Source organism: Diabrotica undecimpunctata, chromosome 2 (assembly GCF_040954645.1).
Source record: "Diabrotica undecimpunctata isolate CICGRU chromosome 2, icDiaUnde3, whole genome shotgun sequence".
Lineage (NCBI taxonomy): Eukaryota > Metazoa > Arthropoda > Insecta > Coleoptera > Chrysomelidae > Diabrotica > Diabrotica undecimpunctata.
The window spans coordinates 13185683-13204343 of NC_092804.1; the positions used below are offsets into that span (position 1 = coordinate 13185683).

Consider the following 18661-nt stretch of genomic DNA (forward strand, 5'->3'; position numbering starts at 1 on the left):
ATATAAAGAGAGGAGTAAGACAGGGCTGTGTTCTCTCGCCATTACTGTTTAACGTGTACAGTGAAGCCATATTCCAGGAAGCGATAGCGGATCTAGGTGATGAAATCTCTGTAAACGGAAGAATAGTAAATAACATAAGATTCGCTGATGACACCGTTATAATGGCAACCCTGGAATCGCTACAAGAATTGGTAAATAGAATTAACGATTATTGCATTAGATACGGACTAAAAATAAATAAGAGAAAAACTAAATTTATGATTGTCTCAAAAACGCAACATGGAAATGAAAGATTAATGATAGAGCAAACCCAAATAGAAAAAGTAGAGACATACAAATATCTGGGAACCTAGGTTGATGACAAAAATGACCAAAGCAGAGAAATCAAAGTCCGAATTGAAACTGCAAGGCAAGCATTTGTGAAAATGAAGACAATGCTTACCAACAGAGACCTTCAGTTGCATCTCAGATTGAGGGTCCTATGATGTTACATATTTTCTATCTTACTATACGGAATGGAAACTTGGACATTGATGAAGAAACAACACATAAGAAAAATAGAAGCGTTAGAAATGTGGTGTTACAGAAGAATATTAAAAATTCAGTGGGTTCAAATGATTACCAATGCTGAGGTACTACGACGTCTAAATAAGGAGTTAGAAATTATGAACAGCATAAAAAGAAGAAAACCAGAGTATTTGGGTCACATAACCAGAGGATAAAAATATGAGCTGCTGAGAATTATTATGCAAGGAAGGATCCAAGGAAGAAGAAGCATAGGAAGAAGACGCATCTCCTGGCTGAGGAACCTTAGAGAATGGTTTAACTGTAGTTCACTACAATTTTTCAGAGCAGCAGCCAACAAAGTGACCATAGCCGTTGTGATATCCAACCTCCGATAGGAGATGGAACTTTAAGAAGAAGCTTATTAAAGTCGCTAAGACCTGTAAAAATAAAAGATTTTATTGAACTATACCTATTGGTTATATAAATATGTATCTGGTTGATTTATCTAGTGAAATGTTTATACAGATCCGAATTGAAAGAAATAAATTTATCAAAATAAAGACATCGACAGATAATGAAGCCGTTGCTTAACTGATAACCACTCTAAGGTAATAAGCATAGTTTAAATCGATGTTAGTCGAGTAACATGTAAAATCATGCGTAATTCTCGATTTTGGAGATTTTGCCATGGAGAAACTTGATTCAGATTAAATAGATGTAAGATAGAAACACAATAATCAAAGTCTGGTTGGATTATAGCCCTATATACCGTTATTCTGGATTTTATAGATTGTAGCATAATTTTTTTTCTTTAAAAATAAAAATAAATTTAATACGCCCCTGGCTGATGGAATGACAGCGACCTAAAGCTAATCGCTTCTTAAGGTTTTTGCCAAATCGGCTGACAACAAAAATTAGCAACGTTGTTGTCGAATTTGACCTCTCCTAATTACGTTTTAATTTTAAATAATTTAATCCCACAAAAATTTGAATACCAGGTACTAAGAACTAATTTCGTATCAAAGGCGTCGTAGAGGAGGGATCCTATCGGACACAATGTTAAATCTGGTACGACAATGTACGATTTTGACACAAGGAAGATGCGCATAGCTAGCGGTATAGAAAGCAAAGGAGGAACTAGCTGAATGAACATCGTTTTTGCAAGAGTTTTGAAAAACCGGCAAAGCTTTTCTTAATTTTATGCGTGTGGTGAGAAGGTGATTTTAGCTTCAAATGCAGTATGGCCATTTTTGTAATGTGAGTTTATCACCGTTCTTTGTAAGTTGTATCCTGTGTCAAGGGATTTTATAACAGCGTAGTAATATGCTTATAATATTAGGAAACAGTACTAATTTGTGGCCTAAAAAGTTGCTTATTAATAATTTCGGACAACATTGTAGTAACAACACAATATTTGAAAAGCTTGACTCGAATTTATTTAAGTCAACTGGTGTTTATATTCTAAACCCGATAAATATAACTCTTCAATTCCATTATCCAACGACGACCCATTAACTCTTCCAGATTTACTTTTATTAAGAAATCTACAGCGCGTTCTAACCAATTAATTTATTACCTACCGCCAATAGGCAGTGCGCCTGAGCCTAATCCTCGCCAAATGCAAATCTCCCAAGATTTATATCCTCACTTGTTTTACGATTTTTCCGCTAAGCCCACCTCTGCACATTGGTTAAGTTGCTTGAAATATATCGGAGGTCCATAAATCACTTAGACTTATTCGCTCTGGGCTATTTCCATTTAACAGGTGTATGCTGCCGTGTGCTGGACTCACTAACACATCGGGAGCGTTATGTAAGTGACAAATTGAGCGTAATTCGGATGGGGTTTGGGTTGAAATTAACAAGAGGATAGAGAATATGGAAATAAAAATAACAGATACTCATTAAAATATTTATGAAAATAGATATAAAAACATAATGATCGTATGTAAACTTTTGTAAAAATGTATTACTGTATGCTGGTGAATCTTTTTTCAGATTACGAGGATAGATTGATATTAAACTAGCCTTTGATAGATGGTACTACTTGATACCGAATTGGTTTTGGTGTTGACATTTGCCATTCATGACATGACGTCTGTCAAAATTTTAAGTTTTAAAAACAATAGTTTGGTTTTTATAGCCGTCAAGTCGAGTATCGTTCGGTGATTAAGTGCCTCCACAAAAAGGGTAAAACGAATGTGCAAATCAAAGCCGACCTGGACGAAGTTTTTGGTGAGGTTGCACCTTCGTTAGCAACAGTAAAATTTTGGAAAGCTGAATTTGTTCGTGATCGTACGAGTATTTTTGATGATGAGCGTCTCGGAAGGCAAATGAAGTCACCACGCAGGAAATGATCAACAAAGTCCATGACATGATTATGGCAGATCGTCGAATTAAGCTCCGTGAGTTAATAGAGGTCCTAAACATTTCCTACGAACGTGTACACAACATCATTCACCATCATTTGAACATAAAAAAGCTGTCCGCGCGATGGGTGCCGCGTTTGCTGACAATCGATCAAATGCAAAAACGTGTAACCACTTCGGAGACGCTTTTGGCGATGATACGGCGCGATCCGAAGGATTTTTTTCACCGATTTATCACCGTTGATGGAACCTGGGTGCATTATTACACACCGGAAACCAGTCGAAACAGTGGAGCAAACGCGGCGAAGCGCCGCCGAAGAAGGCAAAGAGAGCACATTCGGCCGGCAAAGTGATGGCGACTGTTTTCTGGGATGCGAAGGGCATCATCCACATCGACTACTTGGAAAAAGGAAAAACAATCAATGGTGAGTACTACGCAGCATTATTGGATCGATTCGATGCCGAATTGCGTCGAAAACGCCCCGGTTTGGAACGCAAAAAAGTGCTCTTTCACCAAGACAATGCACCGGCTCACCGATCGGCCGTCGCCATGGCAAAATTACACGAATGGGTTGAACACCCACCGTATTTCCCAGATCTTGACGCCAGCGATTTTTTCCCGTTTCCAAACCTAAAAAAATGGCTTGGAAGACGCCGTTTCGCAACAAATGATAAAGTCGTCGTTGAAACTTTGGCCTATTTTGAAGAGCTCGAGCAAAAGTACTATTCGGATGGGATAAAAAATTGGAACATCGTCTTACTACGTGTATCGAGATAAAAATGTTAAGAAATAAATCGATTTAATTCAAAAAAACTTTTTTTTTTCTATCAAAGGCTAGTTTTATATAAATCCACCCTCGTATGTAGGTAATCTTGAGACGAAATGGACTCGATTGATAAATTGTATTTCTTGTCTTGTACAATGTTGGTGAGCGACTAAGTAGAGTAATTACTGACTTAAAGTGTTATTAGACTTAGAGTTTCATGTACCTGAACTAGTGCGGCATTGTCAAAATACAAAGTTTACATGTTATACAACCAATATATTTCCAGGAAATAAACGTAGAATTCTTCCTATTGGCCATTTGCCTAAAGGTTGTTGGTCATTATTGATTATTACTGGTGTAATTACCAACAGCAAGTAAGAGTAGTTTTTTCATTTAATCCCATTTTTATTTTTCTTCAATTTCAATTTGTATTTTTTCCAATTGATTAATTAAATTACTTTAATTTTATACTCCGATTGAATTTTGCGTAGGTATAAGCACTGAAACCGTCTCGTTTCCTTCTTCTTCTTTTTCTTCTTCTTATTTTTATATAGACATGACTCTGTCTATTTTTCAATGTGCCTCTAATAAGTTGTCGTTCCATCGTTTTCGTGGTCTTTCTACATGGAAACGGTCTCTTGCCTTCTTTATTACTCTATTTGTTGTCATTCTTATAAGATCGTTCCATTCTACTCTGCTATTTTTTACCCAGTTCTTGATATTCTCCACCTTGCATCTACGTCGTATATCTGTACATCTAGCTCTGTCCCATAGTGTCTTACCATCAATTTGTTTCATTTTGTGCTTTTATCTCTGCTGTTTCTAACATCCTTTTTGTCCTGTCGGTGTCAGGACTTGTTTCTGCCGCGTATGTCATTATTGGTCTGAATGACTGTTTTGTAAATTCTGCCTTTCATTTCTTTCCTGATATTTTTCCATTACTTGTTCTATTATCTGACCTTCCAGCTCCAATTTACATCTTAGTAAATTTGCTGTTGTAACCATGTATTTTGCGATTTTTGGGGAAATTAACATGTTAAATTTTCTGGCGGTTATATTAAATTGGTGCAACATACGTTGTAAATCATCTTCACTTTGAGGTTGTAGTATTGCTTCGTCTGCATAGCAGATTATTTTAAGTTGTTTTTCTCTCATTTGGTATCCTTTTTGAGTTCTTACTTTTTTATTATTTCATCCATAATCAGGTTAAACAATAGGAGACTCAAGGAATCTCTGTCTTATCCCATTGCCAGCTTCAATAGGGTCGGTTAGTTCTTCTACTTTTACTTTTATTGTGTTGTTTTGGTAAATATTTTCGATCGTTTTGATTATTTCTAGAGGTATCTCTCTTGCGTACAGTTTGTGGATAACGTCTTTTAATTTGACCCGGTCAAATGCCTTCTTAAGGTTCACGAAATATAAATATGCTGGTTTGTTGTATTTTAATAATTTTAAATTTATTTTTTATTTGTTGTCACTTTGGTTGTTAATTTTAGTGTTTAATAAATTAATTCCTCTGTAATTTTCCAGATCCGATTTATCTCCCTTTTTGAAGAGAGGTATTAGGATGCTTGATCTCCAATCTTGAGGAATTCTGTTCTGTTCTATTATTTTTTGGATTAGTTTTAATAGTTGTTTGGTCAGATCTGGCCCTCCGTACTTTAGGAGTTTGTTCGGTATTCTATCCTCTCCTGGTGATTTTCAATTTTTTAATTTCCCCAATTCTTCCTCCTCAATATTTATTTCTTCGTCTGTCGTCACCTCTGGTGTTGGTGGTTCCTTAAGCAAATAGGGATTGAAAGTAATCTACCCATGTTTCCTTCTGAATGTGTTTCATTTTTTCTCTCTGTCCTTTGACCATTCTCCATATTTCTTTTTGTGTTCCGTAGAAGTCGTGTTCCATCTGTTTTGAGCAGCTCTGGCAGTATTTCATTTTTATTTGTCTAACTAAAGTATTCATTTCATTTCTGATTCGTTTATAGTGGTTGTATGCCTGTTGTGTTTATTGTGTTCTGTATTGTAAAAAAGCTTTCTTCTTTTCTTCACATTTTGTCTTTACTTCTTCTCTAAACCATGGTGTTTTCTTTTTTGATACGTTAGTGTTCGTTACTTTCCTCTCTCCAAGTGATTCTGTAGCTGCGTTAATTATGTTATTTTTGAGTTTTTTCCGGCTTTCCTCGATGTTATTGTTTTCTAATATTTCATTCCCAGTGATCTTCTCTGATATTCTGTTCCCTCCATAAGTATTCCGTAGATTCCGTATTCAGTCCTTTGACTTTGATTTTTGTTTGTGTTGGCGCTGCTCTCTTGGTTGGGAAGTATTTCAGGATTATTCTTATTTTACATAATACTAGGCTATGGTCGCTACCTACATCTGCTGACTTGAGGCATCTTACGTCGATTACTTTCGATGGATGTATATCTCTGTTGGTCATAACATATTCTATCATAGATCTTTGTTCACGGGTGTTATTAAATATATATTTGTGTTGCTCTTTGTGGTAAAAAAGTGTGCTGTTTATTCTTAGTTCGATATTCGTGCAGAAGTTTATTATCAGTTCTCCATTTTCGTTTTTGACATCCTCGTTATGTTTTTGCTTAATTCCGGGTATTACTTGATTGCCTATTCGAGCGTTAAAATCCCCCCTTCCCTCTGACTTGATCTACTACTTGTTGTACTTGGTCATAAAAAGCTTTCCTTGTTGTTTGAGGCTTGTTATTTTCTGGGCCCTATACTCCGATGATGTTGAGGTCTTCCTTCTCCATTCTTATCTTTGCTGTTACGTTTATCGTTATCATTTTTAATTAATTTAATATATTAAGCAATATTATAAATATTAAGCAATATAATTGAAACTTTTTTCTACTTTTAAGGACAAAAAAGCAAGTTCATTAGCGGAGGTAATTCAATATTATATTGCACATTATATTTGAAGCATTATTTGGTTAAAACATCTCATTTTTTGTGGTAAAAAATATATTAAATACATACATTAATTTGTCTGGACCAAAGGTGGTAAAAGATGGCCTGGAAGTTATATTTTTGTTTGAATTTGCCGACGGACGATAGATAGATGGTGTCAACTTTATCAGGTGTATATTTCTATTACATTAATAATTATATGAAAAACAAACAAGCAATATATAAAAATAAGCCAGAAACTCAACAATAAATTAACTAAATTCCCCACTGGATATATATTATTAGTAGGGTAACACCCAGATACCGTGATTTAAATCGAGAAGGATTAATCGCCAATAAATGATATTAACATTTGTCATTTCGAAACAATTTTCAATTTATTAAACATTTCAATATCATTTATAATTGAACGAAAATTGTTTGTTGTTGGTTGAAAGTGTTCGATAAATAATTTATACTGAGTTTCACTAATCTCAGTAATTACAAATAAAATTAGAACTATTTTATTTGTTCGTGTTTGGAGTATTTCACACCTGTAATTATTGCATTAATCATGCACACAGCATCATAAATATATCACGCACACATACACCTAACAACCACATTTTTTTTAAATTGTTATGGTTATTAAAAAATTCTCTCTCGGCGACGAGTTGTTTTAATTGGTATATGAAACAGGAAATTTTTTAATATAAATATGTACCTATTCTTTTATTACGGCTGAATTATGGAGTATGTAAATAATTTAAAATTATTTTCGATTATACAGGGTCAGTAGGAACAGCGGAATGAACCAAAGTTGTGTTTTTTAAATAGAACACCCTACAATACAAGCCAAATAAAGTTGCGTGCACGTCACCAAGGTCGTAATTCTATTGTATGTGTGGCTACATTTCTATAGAAAAGTGTATGTTACTTTAGTTTGTTGTCGCGTCGTTTGTTGAGTTTTCAATCAGTGTTCTGTGAATTTTGTACTCGTGGTATCATCGAATTTTGAGGCTATCTTGTAAAAAACATTTATTTATTTGTAAAAATGCCCAAACAGCTGAATAGTCGATGCAAAGAACTTGTGGCTTCATTAGTTAACTATTTTAAAGAAGAATCAGTGTAAGAACAGTAAGCAGCATATGTTATATATACACATCGGTTTAGAACTTCTTTCGACGTTGTCCGATACCTAAACACCATTTCTTCCTATCTTCGCAGTCGTTTGTTGTTAAATTTCTTTCGCTCATGGACTTGTTTACGCCGTGTTGCCATTCTAATCTGGGTCTTCCTCTTTTCCGTCGACCTATTGGTTGCCATTCTATTACTTTTTTGGGGAGTCTTGATGCTGGCATCCGTTGAACATGCCCATACCACCTTAATTGTTTCTTCTCTATATCTTGAGTTATATTTCCTTCTATTCCCATACGTTGTTTTATTACATCATTTCTGATTCGGTCTCGTCTGGAAATACCTAAAGATCTTCTCATTGCATCCATCTCTACTGCTTCTATTCGCTTTTTGTTCTTTTCACTAATTCTCCATGTTTCAGCGCCATAAAGAAGAGTAGTTTTAATCATGGTCTCATATATATTAAATTTCCTTCCTTTTGTTATCTCTTTACTCCACAGTATACCATTGAGACATCTTAAGACTTTCTTTGCTTGAGTGATTCGTTTTTCTGTTTCCCGTGTATCAGTTCCTGTATTGTCAAAGGCAACACCCAAGTAGTCATAGCTCTGACAGCAGGAAATATGTTGTCCGTTTTCGAGGTCTATGTTATCTGACTCGTTTCCAATACAAAGATATTTGGTTTTTGTTGTATTGACATTCATTCCCCAGTCGTGATATTCTTCTATCAGTTTTCTTAGCATGTACTGCATGTCTTCCCTGTCGGTCGCTAGCACTACCTGGTCATCAGCAAACTGGAGTGTATATATACATTCATTGCTAAGCTCTATACCCATCCTATGTACCTTTCTTTTTCATCTTTCCAATGCCGCTACAACATATATCTTGAATAAGGTTGGTGAGATACAGCTTCCCTGTCGCAAGCCTTTTGTAACCAGGAATTCTTTCGTTAGATATTTTCCTGTTTTTATCTGTGCCTTTGATTCTCTATATAGTTCTTGTACAGCATTTATCAATGTGTGGTTGATGTTAGATCTTTTCAACGTTGTCCACAGTTTTGTTAAGGGGATGTTGTCATATGCTTTTTGCAGGTCTACAAAAGTAATATGAGTTTCTAGATTCTTAGCCGATCTTTTTTCTATTATTTGTTTAAGACAAAATACGTTATCGGTGCACGATCTTCCTGCACGGAACCCGCTTTGTTCTTCCTCTTCATTGTGCTTATATTCTTCCTCGATCATATTTCTCAAAATTCGTCCATACAGTCTGCTCAGGGTGCTGGTTACCGATATGCCTCTATAATTATTACAATTCCTTTTGTCCCCCTTTTTGTGTATTGAGAACATGTATGCCGTTCTCCATTGTTCTGGTACTGGGTGTCAATTTAGACACTGATTGATCACATAAGTTAATATTTCACATAGTTTATGAGTTCCATTCTTAAGCATTTCAGCATAGATTCCCTCAGGTCCAGCGGATTTACCATTCTTTAGGGTCATTACAGCCTTCCTTACTGTTTCGATGTCTACCCTCGCTTCCTCTCCTTGTATATGTACTGACTGTGTTGGGGAGTTCGCTAGGTATTCTTGTCTTGTCTCTGTCAGCAAGCTTTCATAGTGATCTTTCCATTGTCTTGGTTTTATAGTGTGTATGTGCGCTTTGTCTTTTCCTGTATTTTTTACTGATTGTATAAAATTCCATATCTCTGTACATTGCTTCCCTCCGATGTATGTATTGATTTCTTGACATTTCTGATCCCATATTTTATTATTTTCTTGTTTTATCATTTTTCATAGTTGTCTATCGGCTTCTTTGTAAGCTTGATGGTCTTCAGTATTTTTTGTATTTAGCCATTTTAGATGCTGTTCTTTTTTCTGTTTTACCATATATTCGATTTCTTCGTTCCACCATATTTTGTTACTAATTTTGTTTTGCTGTGTCCCGAGTGTCTCCTTAGAGGCCTGGTGTAAACTAGCAATAATATTCTCGTAAATATCTGAAAATGTTTGTCTCTCTATTTCTCGTAGTTTTTCATCCAGTCGTCGTTGGTATAGCTGTTTAGTACTATCATTTATAAAACTATTGAAGTTGTACTTTGGAGTATCTACTGTCTGCAAGTCTTGCTTGTCTTCTAGGTTTTGGTCTCCGTGTATTATCTTAAGTGGGAACAAAATTTTCGCTCTTACTAAGTAGTGATCGGATCCACATGTTATTCCTCGGAGAACTCTTGCATCATTCCACTGCAATACAGATTTTTGTTTACTAATAATATAATCGATGACTGATTTTAGATTGCGTGTTTGTTGAATCCAGGTATATCTATGTATGTCCTTATGTTTGTAGAATCCATTGCTAATTTTTAACTCATAGCTCTCACATAAGTGTATAAGTCTACCGCCATTATCATTAGTTGCCATTTCTCCAAAATGTCCTACTACTCTACTGTTTTTCTGATATCCGGTTCTACTATTGAAGTCCACAAGCATAATTATTTCTCTGTTTTTTCCTATGTTGTTAAGTGTATCCTCGATTTTTTGAAAGAAATCTTCTTTCACGTTGATTGTTGCATCATCAGACGGGGCATAAGCGGCTATCATGGTAATCTTGTGCCCATATATGTCTATATTTACTCTTAGGATATTCTCATCAATTGTTTCCCAGTCTGTGATATTATTCTTAAGTTTTTTCTTTATTAGTATTGATACTCCCCTAGCGGCTCTTTTATCTTTCGGGACTCCAGTGAATATATGTATATAATTTCCTACCATATCAGTGCCAGTTCCTTTTAATTTTGTTTCAGTTAGTGCTGTAATATCCATTTTCATTTGTTCTAGATCAGGCACAATGATATCAATCTTTTGTTTTATCCCCTGTATATTCCATGTACCAATATTCATAATCCGTTTTCTTAGCTTTGGTCGTTTCTTTGAAAACCCATCTAAAGTTCCGAGGCTTTGTTTAGGCTTTTTGGTATGTTAAAATTTTGACGAGTATTGGAGAACCAGCAGCATATGTTAAATGCAGAAAAAAGGTGAACAGTTTGAGTCACCAAAGAAAAAGCGTTGCACTAATAAACGAGTAACAAATACAACAACATTAAATACAAGCTCTATTCGTGATACCATTTACAATATATACATTTAACATAATTTTAGTTCTGTATGCTTTTATAACAGCACGTAACGGTTCAATCATTGTGGTCCCAACTGAGAGATAAAGAATTATTTAATGGTAGTACCACTTCTTTAAAAAGATTGCTCAAAGAACTTGGACTTGAGTGGATGAAGGATAATCCACGACGAGGACTTATGGAATTACCTAACGTTGTTTGTAAAAGAGTACAATTCTTCAAAACTTATAAATATGCGAAGGATGAAGGTATATACCAATTCGTGTTTCTCGATGAAACTTGAATATTTCAAAATGGGATCATTGGTCATTCTTGGAAAAATGAAAATATATAGAGTGTTAAAACCACTAAAATGGATAGCAAAAGGTTTGTTGTATTAACATAAGTAATATCCCGTCCTTGGATGGTAGATAATGAAGAAGAAATTTCTGAGCAAGAAGAAGCAATTTCTGAACAAGAAGAATATGCCGATCAAAATGAGATCAGTAGAAGTAAAATGATGTTACCACCAGAGGCGAAATAGATAGTTACAAATGTGAATAATGGACTTTGATCGAAATTATCTAAGTCAGAAGCTATAAAAGAGACAATATTTTTTACTAAACTGCCTTAATCAACTGTGTACCAGATTGTAAAAAATCCAATTACACACAGGAACATCTCTTCGTGATAGTGGTCAATTCTGCGTTATTGAATCCTATCTCTTGAAACCAATCAGTAAGACCATTTAAGAAATATACTTACGCAGTTAATAATTTTCCACAATAGAAAGTTTACGTGTTTGAATTAATTAGAAAAAATATTTTACAATCGGGTTCTGAAATGACACTTCAACGATTTCTTAAGGCTAATGGTTTTATATATAAAAAAATCAACAACAGAATGTCACTTATAGAGAGCAGCAGAATACTGTCCTTAAGAAACGACTATATAAGAGACATTTTTAGTTAGTAGTACATAAGGACATAATAATACCAGATAGACTGATAGTTACAATACCAGCCCATTCCTCCAGTGCCACAGAGAAAATAGACGCAAAGCAGTCCCTGCATCTCTTTTTAATTTGCCAGGTATATCAATGACCAATGAGAAGGGCACGTTGTCGATAAACCCAGTATGGCAATTTCTTTATAGAACTATTACTGAATATATATCACAACCGATAAAAATAGTTGACCAATAAATTTTAAATTTCGCGGTTTTATATCGTCAAACAACCAACAAAAACACTTCCAATAAACCGCGATTCAAATATTAAACAAGGCACGTAAAAATGTAAAACAAAAATTATCTCAAAAAATAACATGTTCACAATACTAAATCATGTCTAGGGGTTTTATTAAAACGCAATAAGCATCGTCCGCCTGCGTTAAGTATACCTTAGATATCCTGAGCAAACCAGCCGAAAGTATCGTTAATCTCTCTCCGAGCGCAACAGGCACGCTTTGTCCCTGCAACTCCCTCTTCCAGTAATATCCTGGGACGGGATGTCCCTGAGCGACGCAAGGCAGCGTCACGTCTTCGCCCAAAACGACGCGCCTTGCGTTGTATTTGTCGACGCTGATGCGAGGTTGGGAATCACCTTTAGGCTCGGTGACGATTACTCGGCCTGGATACGACGATGTCTGCACTTCGCCTAAAACAAGCAAAACATTGTTATTTTTTTTTTCAACCGATAAATATCGAATTACTTATTAGTGCCGTCAGCTATTTTGATTGTAGGTATCTTGAATATACAGTATGTTTACGTACAGTGTGAAATTATTTTAATATTAATCTTTCGAAAAAATTTATTTTTTGTAAAATGTTCTGCGTAGTCCAAAATATAAAATGACTATCCGATACCAAATTTTATTAGTTGCATACAAGTTTTGTTAAAATGAGTTATTTTTGCTTAAGAGTAAAGCGTCTTTTATTTTTGGCAATATTGAAAATTTTTACTAGAGATTATATGCAAAATGCTTATGCATATATGTTGCATATTACTCATGTTTTTTTATAAATGCATTATATCTTGTAATATTTGGAGATATAAGAGCATATAATTACAAATTTTGATATATAGGAATAGCAGTATAGTAGTAATATTTAATAAAATAAAATGTAAAAGTATATATTTGGCTGTTAAGCTCTTTAAAACACACAGATAGCGGAGGCAAAAAAGACATATCATTCTTCGTACAGGAGGGAAAGAAGGCTTTATAGAAAAGGCAGATTTGATTTTTTCTTCAAAATCAAGATATGATGATTACCATGAAAAAATGAATGCAGATATGTTTGTTAAATGGCATAAGGAGAAACTGTTACCTAGTCTGAGTGAACCATCAGTTATAGTTTTAGATAATGCACCTTACCATTCGGAGATTTTGGAGAAACAACCAAAAGAATCGTGGAACATACCGAGCATAAAAAATTGTTTAGTAAAAATAATTATCAATTTTCCGGAATACTCCTTCAAATCACAGTTACTGGAAATTTCGAAACGTAATGAAAAGCCAACAGTTTATATAGTTGACAAAATTGTATCAAGTTATAAACATAAAGTACTACGGTTACCACCGGCGCCGTATTTTGCCAGTTTAATCCCATCGAACACATCTGGGTATGTGGAAAACATATTATGATAATTACGTTGGATGCAGTGGATACAGTGACGATGCAGTTAGAGAAATGTGGCAAGTTCAGCTTAATTTAAAAGGAAAGATATCCGGCTACGATTTACTGAGAGATTTACTATCGATTTACGATAAACATTACAGTGTCGTAACCTATATTCAAAGCAATACAGAAAGTAGGTTCTTGCTTACTGATTTCAATGAAAACAGTATCCATAGATATTGACCTATTGGCCTAGATATTAACCTCGCGAAAACAGAGTACCTATCTACAAGTGAAGAAGACATAGAAGATCTACAGATTGATGACAACGTAACAATCAAAGGAAAGGATAAATTCAAATACCTGGGGTTTATAATCACGAAAAAGGCAACAACAGAGAAAGAAATTACACAAAGATTAGGACAAACAAGAACAGCAATCCGACAACTTAACTCAGTATGGTGGGATAGACACCTAAATATGAAGACAAAAACGCAGATTTATAAAACATTAGTGCGAAGTATTATGACATATGGGGCCGAAAATTGGATCATAAACAAGAAAAACAGCAGTAAGATAATAGCAACAGAGATGGAATGCCTGCGAAGATGCTGCAGAGTAACAAGAATGGATAGGAGAAGTAATGACGAAATAAAGCAAAGAACATCAATAGAAACAGACATACTAACATATATAGAACAAAAAAGACTAAAGTGGTATGGACATGTAAGAAAAGCTAGCGACAGCAGATGGATAAAGAGAATAACCGAATGGAGCCCCATAGGAAGGAGGAAAAGAGGACGACCCCGAAAATCCTGGAGGAACGAAGTAGACGACGCCATGAGTAAGAGAGGACTAAACGATGGAGAATGGAACAACAGAGAGAGATGGAAACGGTTGAGCGAGGGAAGGCAGTGAATACTGTAGAATCCCTAAATATATATATATATATACAATATCCATGAAGTGGTCACCAAAATTGTAGAGATTATTGTAGTTAACATATTTAAATCCTCAGCCACTACCTGGAAACCAGAAGTGGTAAATACTCATACATACCCTACTATATTCATCGGTGACTTCAACAGTTACGACTTAATGTAGAAGTATACCACGAATGATAAAAATGGGAAGGCACTGGCCGCATGGTCTTTGAAGAGCAAACACATATCTAGTTTTTAATGCCAAAGATAGAGAAACATTTAAATCAGGTGCATGGAGAAAAGAATATAATTCAGATTTCTATTTTATCTCAAAAGATATCAATGATAAACCGATAACAACTACAAGAAGTTCCCTTGCAGGCTTCCCACATACTCAACATTGTTCTACGTTTATTAACATTGGCCTATTAATTATAATAATTATAATACATTCTCCAACCAAGTGAAATCTTAGAAAAGCGAACTGGAAGAAGCTCTCTGGATATCTAGACGATACCTTGAGCTGGTTCTCACCAACCATCAAAAACTACAAGAGATTTGTCTTCTTCTTCTTCTTCTTCCTCTTCATAAGCGATGGGTCTCCTCCATTCTGTATCTGGTTATTCCATTCTTTTTTTTTTATTTTGTGTCCATTCATTTATACACTGTACGTTACATTTTCTTCTTGTAACGATGTGCTGGACGTTCAACAGTTCGAACCGTGGGAGTGTCGATAATTGCGCACCCATTTCCACGACGACACGACGAGGTGGGATCCGGAGCGGCTATTTAAGGCGAGCGACTGGCGGAATTAAATTAGTCTTGTGGCTAACGCTCTAGGCTCCCTGGCTCGCTGGTGTATTGAACCTGCGAGCCGACCCGGACAGAGAGACTTCCGTACTGAGGATTATAATCTGTCCTCAATCAAGCAGAACCCGTGGGTATCGTGCATTGAACGTTACCGTATAGCGTGGATCTGCACAACCGAATATTGCGAGTGCGTTTTGGCACTCGCACAAGCGAGTACAAGTCTGCGTGCGATTGAATTCGCGTGTTCCATTTTTTTTGTTAGTAATAATAATTTTTCTTTTACAGGCGTCCGCCGGGGAATTCACTCTCGCGGGATCCAGACGGGGACATAGAATACATTTTATTTTTATTATTGTATATACGTTGAAACTAATAGATTTATTTTTATTTCAACCTGTGTTTTACTGAGTCTGTCGCTTCGAAAGATCTACCCGTTACATTCTACTGTCTTCATTTCTCTTTCGATCTCTCAGCGTATTTCCTGTTATTCTTCTCAGTACTCTGCAGTTTCCAGTAGCCTTTGCATTGTGGCTGTGTTGGGTCTTGTTTCTGAGGCATATGTTATTATTGTTCTTACACATGGCTTTATAAATTCTTGACGTCATCTCAGTGTTAATGTGTCTGTTTCGTCATATAGTATTATTAAGGCATCCTGCCAGTCTATTTGCTTTTTGTACTTGATCTCTCACTTCTTTGTCCAGGTCTCCATAGCTAGACAGTATAATTCCCAGGTATTTTATTTCCATTACTTGTTCAATAATGATGCCATCAATTTCTATTTTCCATCTAATTGGTTCGTTGCTAACTACTATTGTTTTAGTTTTCTGAGATGAGAGATTTGTAGGTGCAGTAATAAGCGATACAAAAAAAACCATTTCTAGGCTGTATAATAACCGATAAGCTCGTATACAACATAGATACACCTAGTCGGCAAAAGTGGATATAGACTGTCAAAAACCCAAATTTACGAGACCGAACACATACAAAGAAGATGAAATAAGACTTAAGGCAGTAAAAAAACAAACAAAACTGGATAATATTCAGAAATAATTCATATTTGTAAAATCAGGTATGTGCTGAAAGAAATAAAAGCAGATAAAGCACCTGGATTTAATGGCATGTTCTACACTTACATATTTTACTCCGGCAGTATTGCTTTCTCAATTACGCAAACAAAGATCATTGCAATTTCGAAAATGGGCAAACCGAATGATAAGCCAGGAAACTACCGCACCTCTATAACTCTACTGAAAATAGTAGGTATGTAAACTATGTAAAAAAGCTTCTTCTCAACATAATTAGTCACAGAAGCTGTGACTAATCGAAGCTGTATGGCTCAAGTCTTGTCACTAACAACTTTTATAGAAGCTAGTTCTCAAAACAAAAAAAAAATTTCTATAGCATTTATATACATCTAACAGTAACATACGATAGTATTTGAAACGGGCCTTAATATTGTAATGTGACTGTAATTACGGTCCTGTAATATCTTGAAAATTCTATTTGGCGTTCTATTAATGGTTTATTCGCGATATTTTCCTGGATTTTGTGTTGAAAACGCTAACTTGACGTTCACGACTTCGCTGGCGATAAAAAAACATCTGTGCGTGTATAAAAACATCTACAGCGTCACTTTGAGAGATAGTTTACATGCGATTAGCAAAGTGTTTATCTTGTAAAGTGATATACGATAATTATTTATTATATATAAATTTGTATTTAAATGTATAAACAAAAATTAGTTAAACTAGGTTTACTGAACCTGAACCCACTGAAAAACGTAACAATGTTTGTATTATCCCCCGCAGAAAGATAATTAACGTCATCGACAAAATCCTGGCAAACCTCGCATGTAATAATAAAAAAATATGAGCAAACAGATGAAACTTAATAATAGCCTTCCACAAGGCTCTGTAATTGCCCCTTTACTTTTTAGAGTCTTGATTGCTGACACGCCTGCAATAGAATGTCGCATATGGTGACGGTTGGACTCTTACAACAAGTTACAAACTTTTAGAAACTACCGAAAATGCTGTCTCAAGTAATCTATCCATCGTCAGCGAGTTCTTTAAGAAATGGAGATTACATCCAAATACTACAAAAATTGAAGTACAGTCGACTCCCTCTATAACGAGAACTGAAATGGCAGACTAATTACCTCGTTATAAGCGGATCTCGTTATATCCAACAACAATAATACTGTTCATACATATGAATATGTAGTTTTCTAAAACATTAACTTTCTATAGTGAAGCCATTCGGAGCAATATAAGATGCTAATAAATATTGTTAGAATGGCGTTTTTGAAAAAAAGTTGTTTACTTTTATTGTCAATGAAATACATTAAAACAAAAAAGATTTGTTTACTTTTATTGTCAATGATATACGTTAAAACCAAAAATCTGTATTCTGTAAATCTGTATAAAGCGTATTTTCAAGAATAACATAAACTACTGCATCTGCAATTGGAAGAAGTCTGTCATTTTTGACTGCTTTAAATTGTCCAGTATTCTATCTATCATATTTTCTAAAGATGTGAAACCGTTTTATGCTTCTTCATTTGCGTTTTTTCTTTGGATAAAGTTTCTGACAACCTTTAAAACACTTTCCACATCTTGTCTATTAGGACCTATATTATTAGGTGTGAATGGTCAACCCCCTACAATGACACTTGTGAATCATAAATTGTAAATTTCCGACTAAGAATCATAAATTGTAAGAAGTTTATTGCGGACGGCAGTTAAAACGGGTATTTATTTATAGCTACGGTCGGGCCAAAATGTAAAAAAACACGTTTTTCAATTTTATTTTATCTCGTTATAAGCAAATTTAACTCGCTATAGAGGGTTATAGTTCAATAGAAATTTCACGTTACATCTAATGTACCTCGTTATAAGCGAAAACTCGTAATAACCGTGTTCGTTATAGAGGGAGTATACTGTATTAACTTTTCATGTCAACAAAAGGCTAGCAAATAGAGAAATACGAGTGCATCTTAATAAAAAACTATTAAAAGGGATTTACGAATTAACTTGGGATTACTCTAGACAGAATGCTTACATTCATCGAACATCTAACAAAAACATCAGCAAAACTAAAAACACATAACAACATAATACAGAAACTTTGTGGTTATGACAAATTGGATGAATAGCAGGCCAAATGTTCGATAATCAGCTAAACAATGCTATTCGTATGAAAATAGGCACAATTATGACCAGCCTCACAGCGTGGCTACCCACCCTTAGTAACATAGCTACAACACTTACTTACGCCACGAACATGCATTAGTTGAAGACTATAACAAAATTATCGATAATCGTCAACTTCTAGTCTACAACGACATTCGCGATATTCTTGAAAACCGTCTTCGATCCAGGTTATTTCCCCTGAAATCCGCTCAAGCGCTACATCCTTGCAATTTTTAGCTGAATACCCGATGGAGAGAACAGTGGGAAAGTAAAACACATCCAGATAACCAACTAATAAAATGTTTATTAATTTTCCATCAAAATTTAT

At 35.1% G+C, this 18661-nt stretch overlaps 1 protein-coding gene across 1 annotated transcript in view; it reads right to left on the reverse strand.

Moving 5' to 3' along the window:
• Positions 1-18661, reverse strand: part of LOC140433617 (cell adhesion molecule Dscam1-like) — a 757823-nt gene that overhangs the window by 69231 nt on the left and 669931 nt on the right. The window contains exon 5 of the mRNA XM_072521600.1: positions 12191-12447. Coding sequence (XP_072377701.1) covers positions 12191-12447 — 257 coding nt within the window. The remainder of the gene's footprint in view (positions 1-12190; positions 12448-18661) is intronic.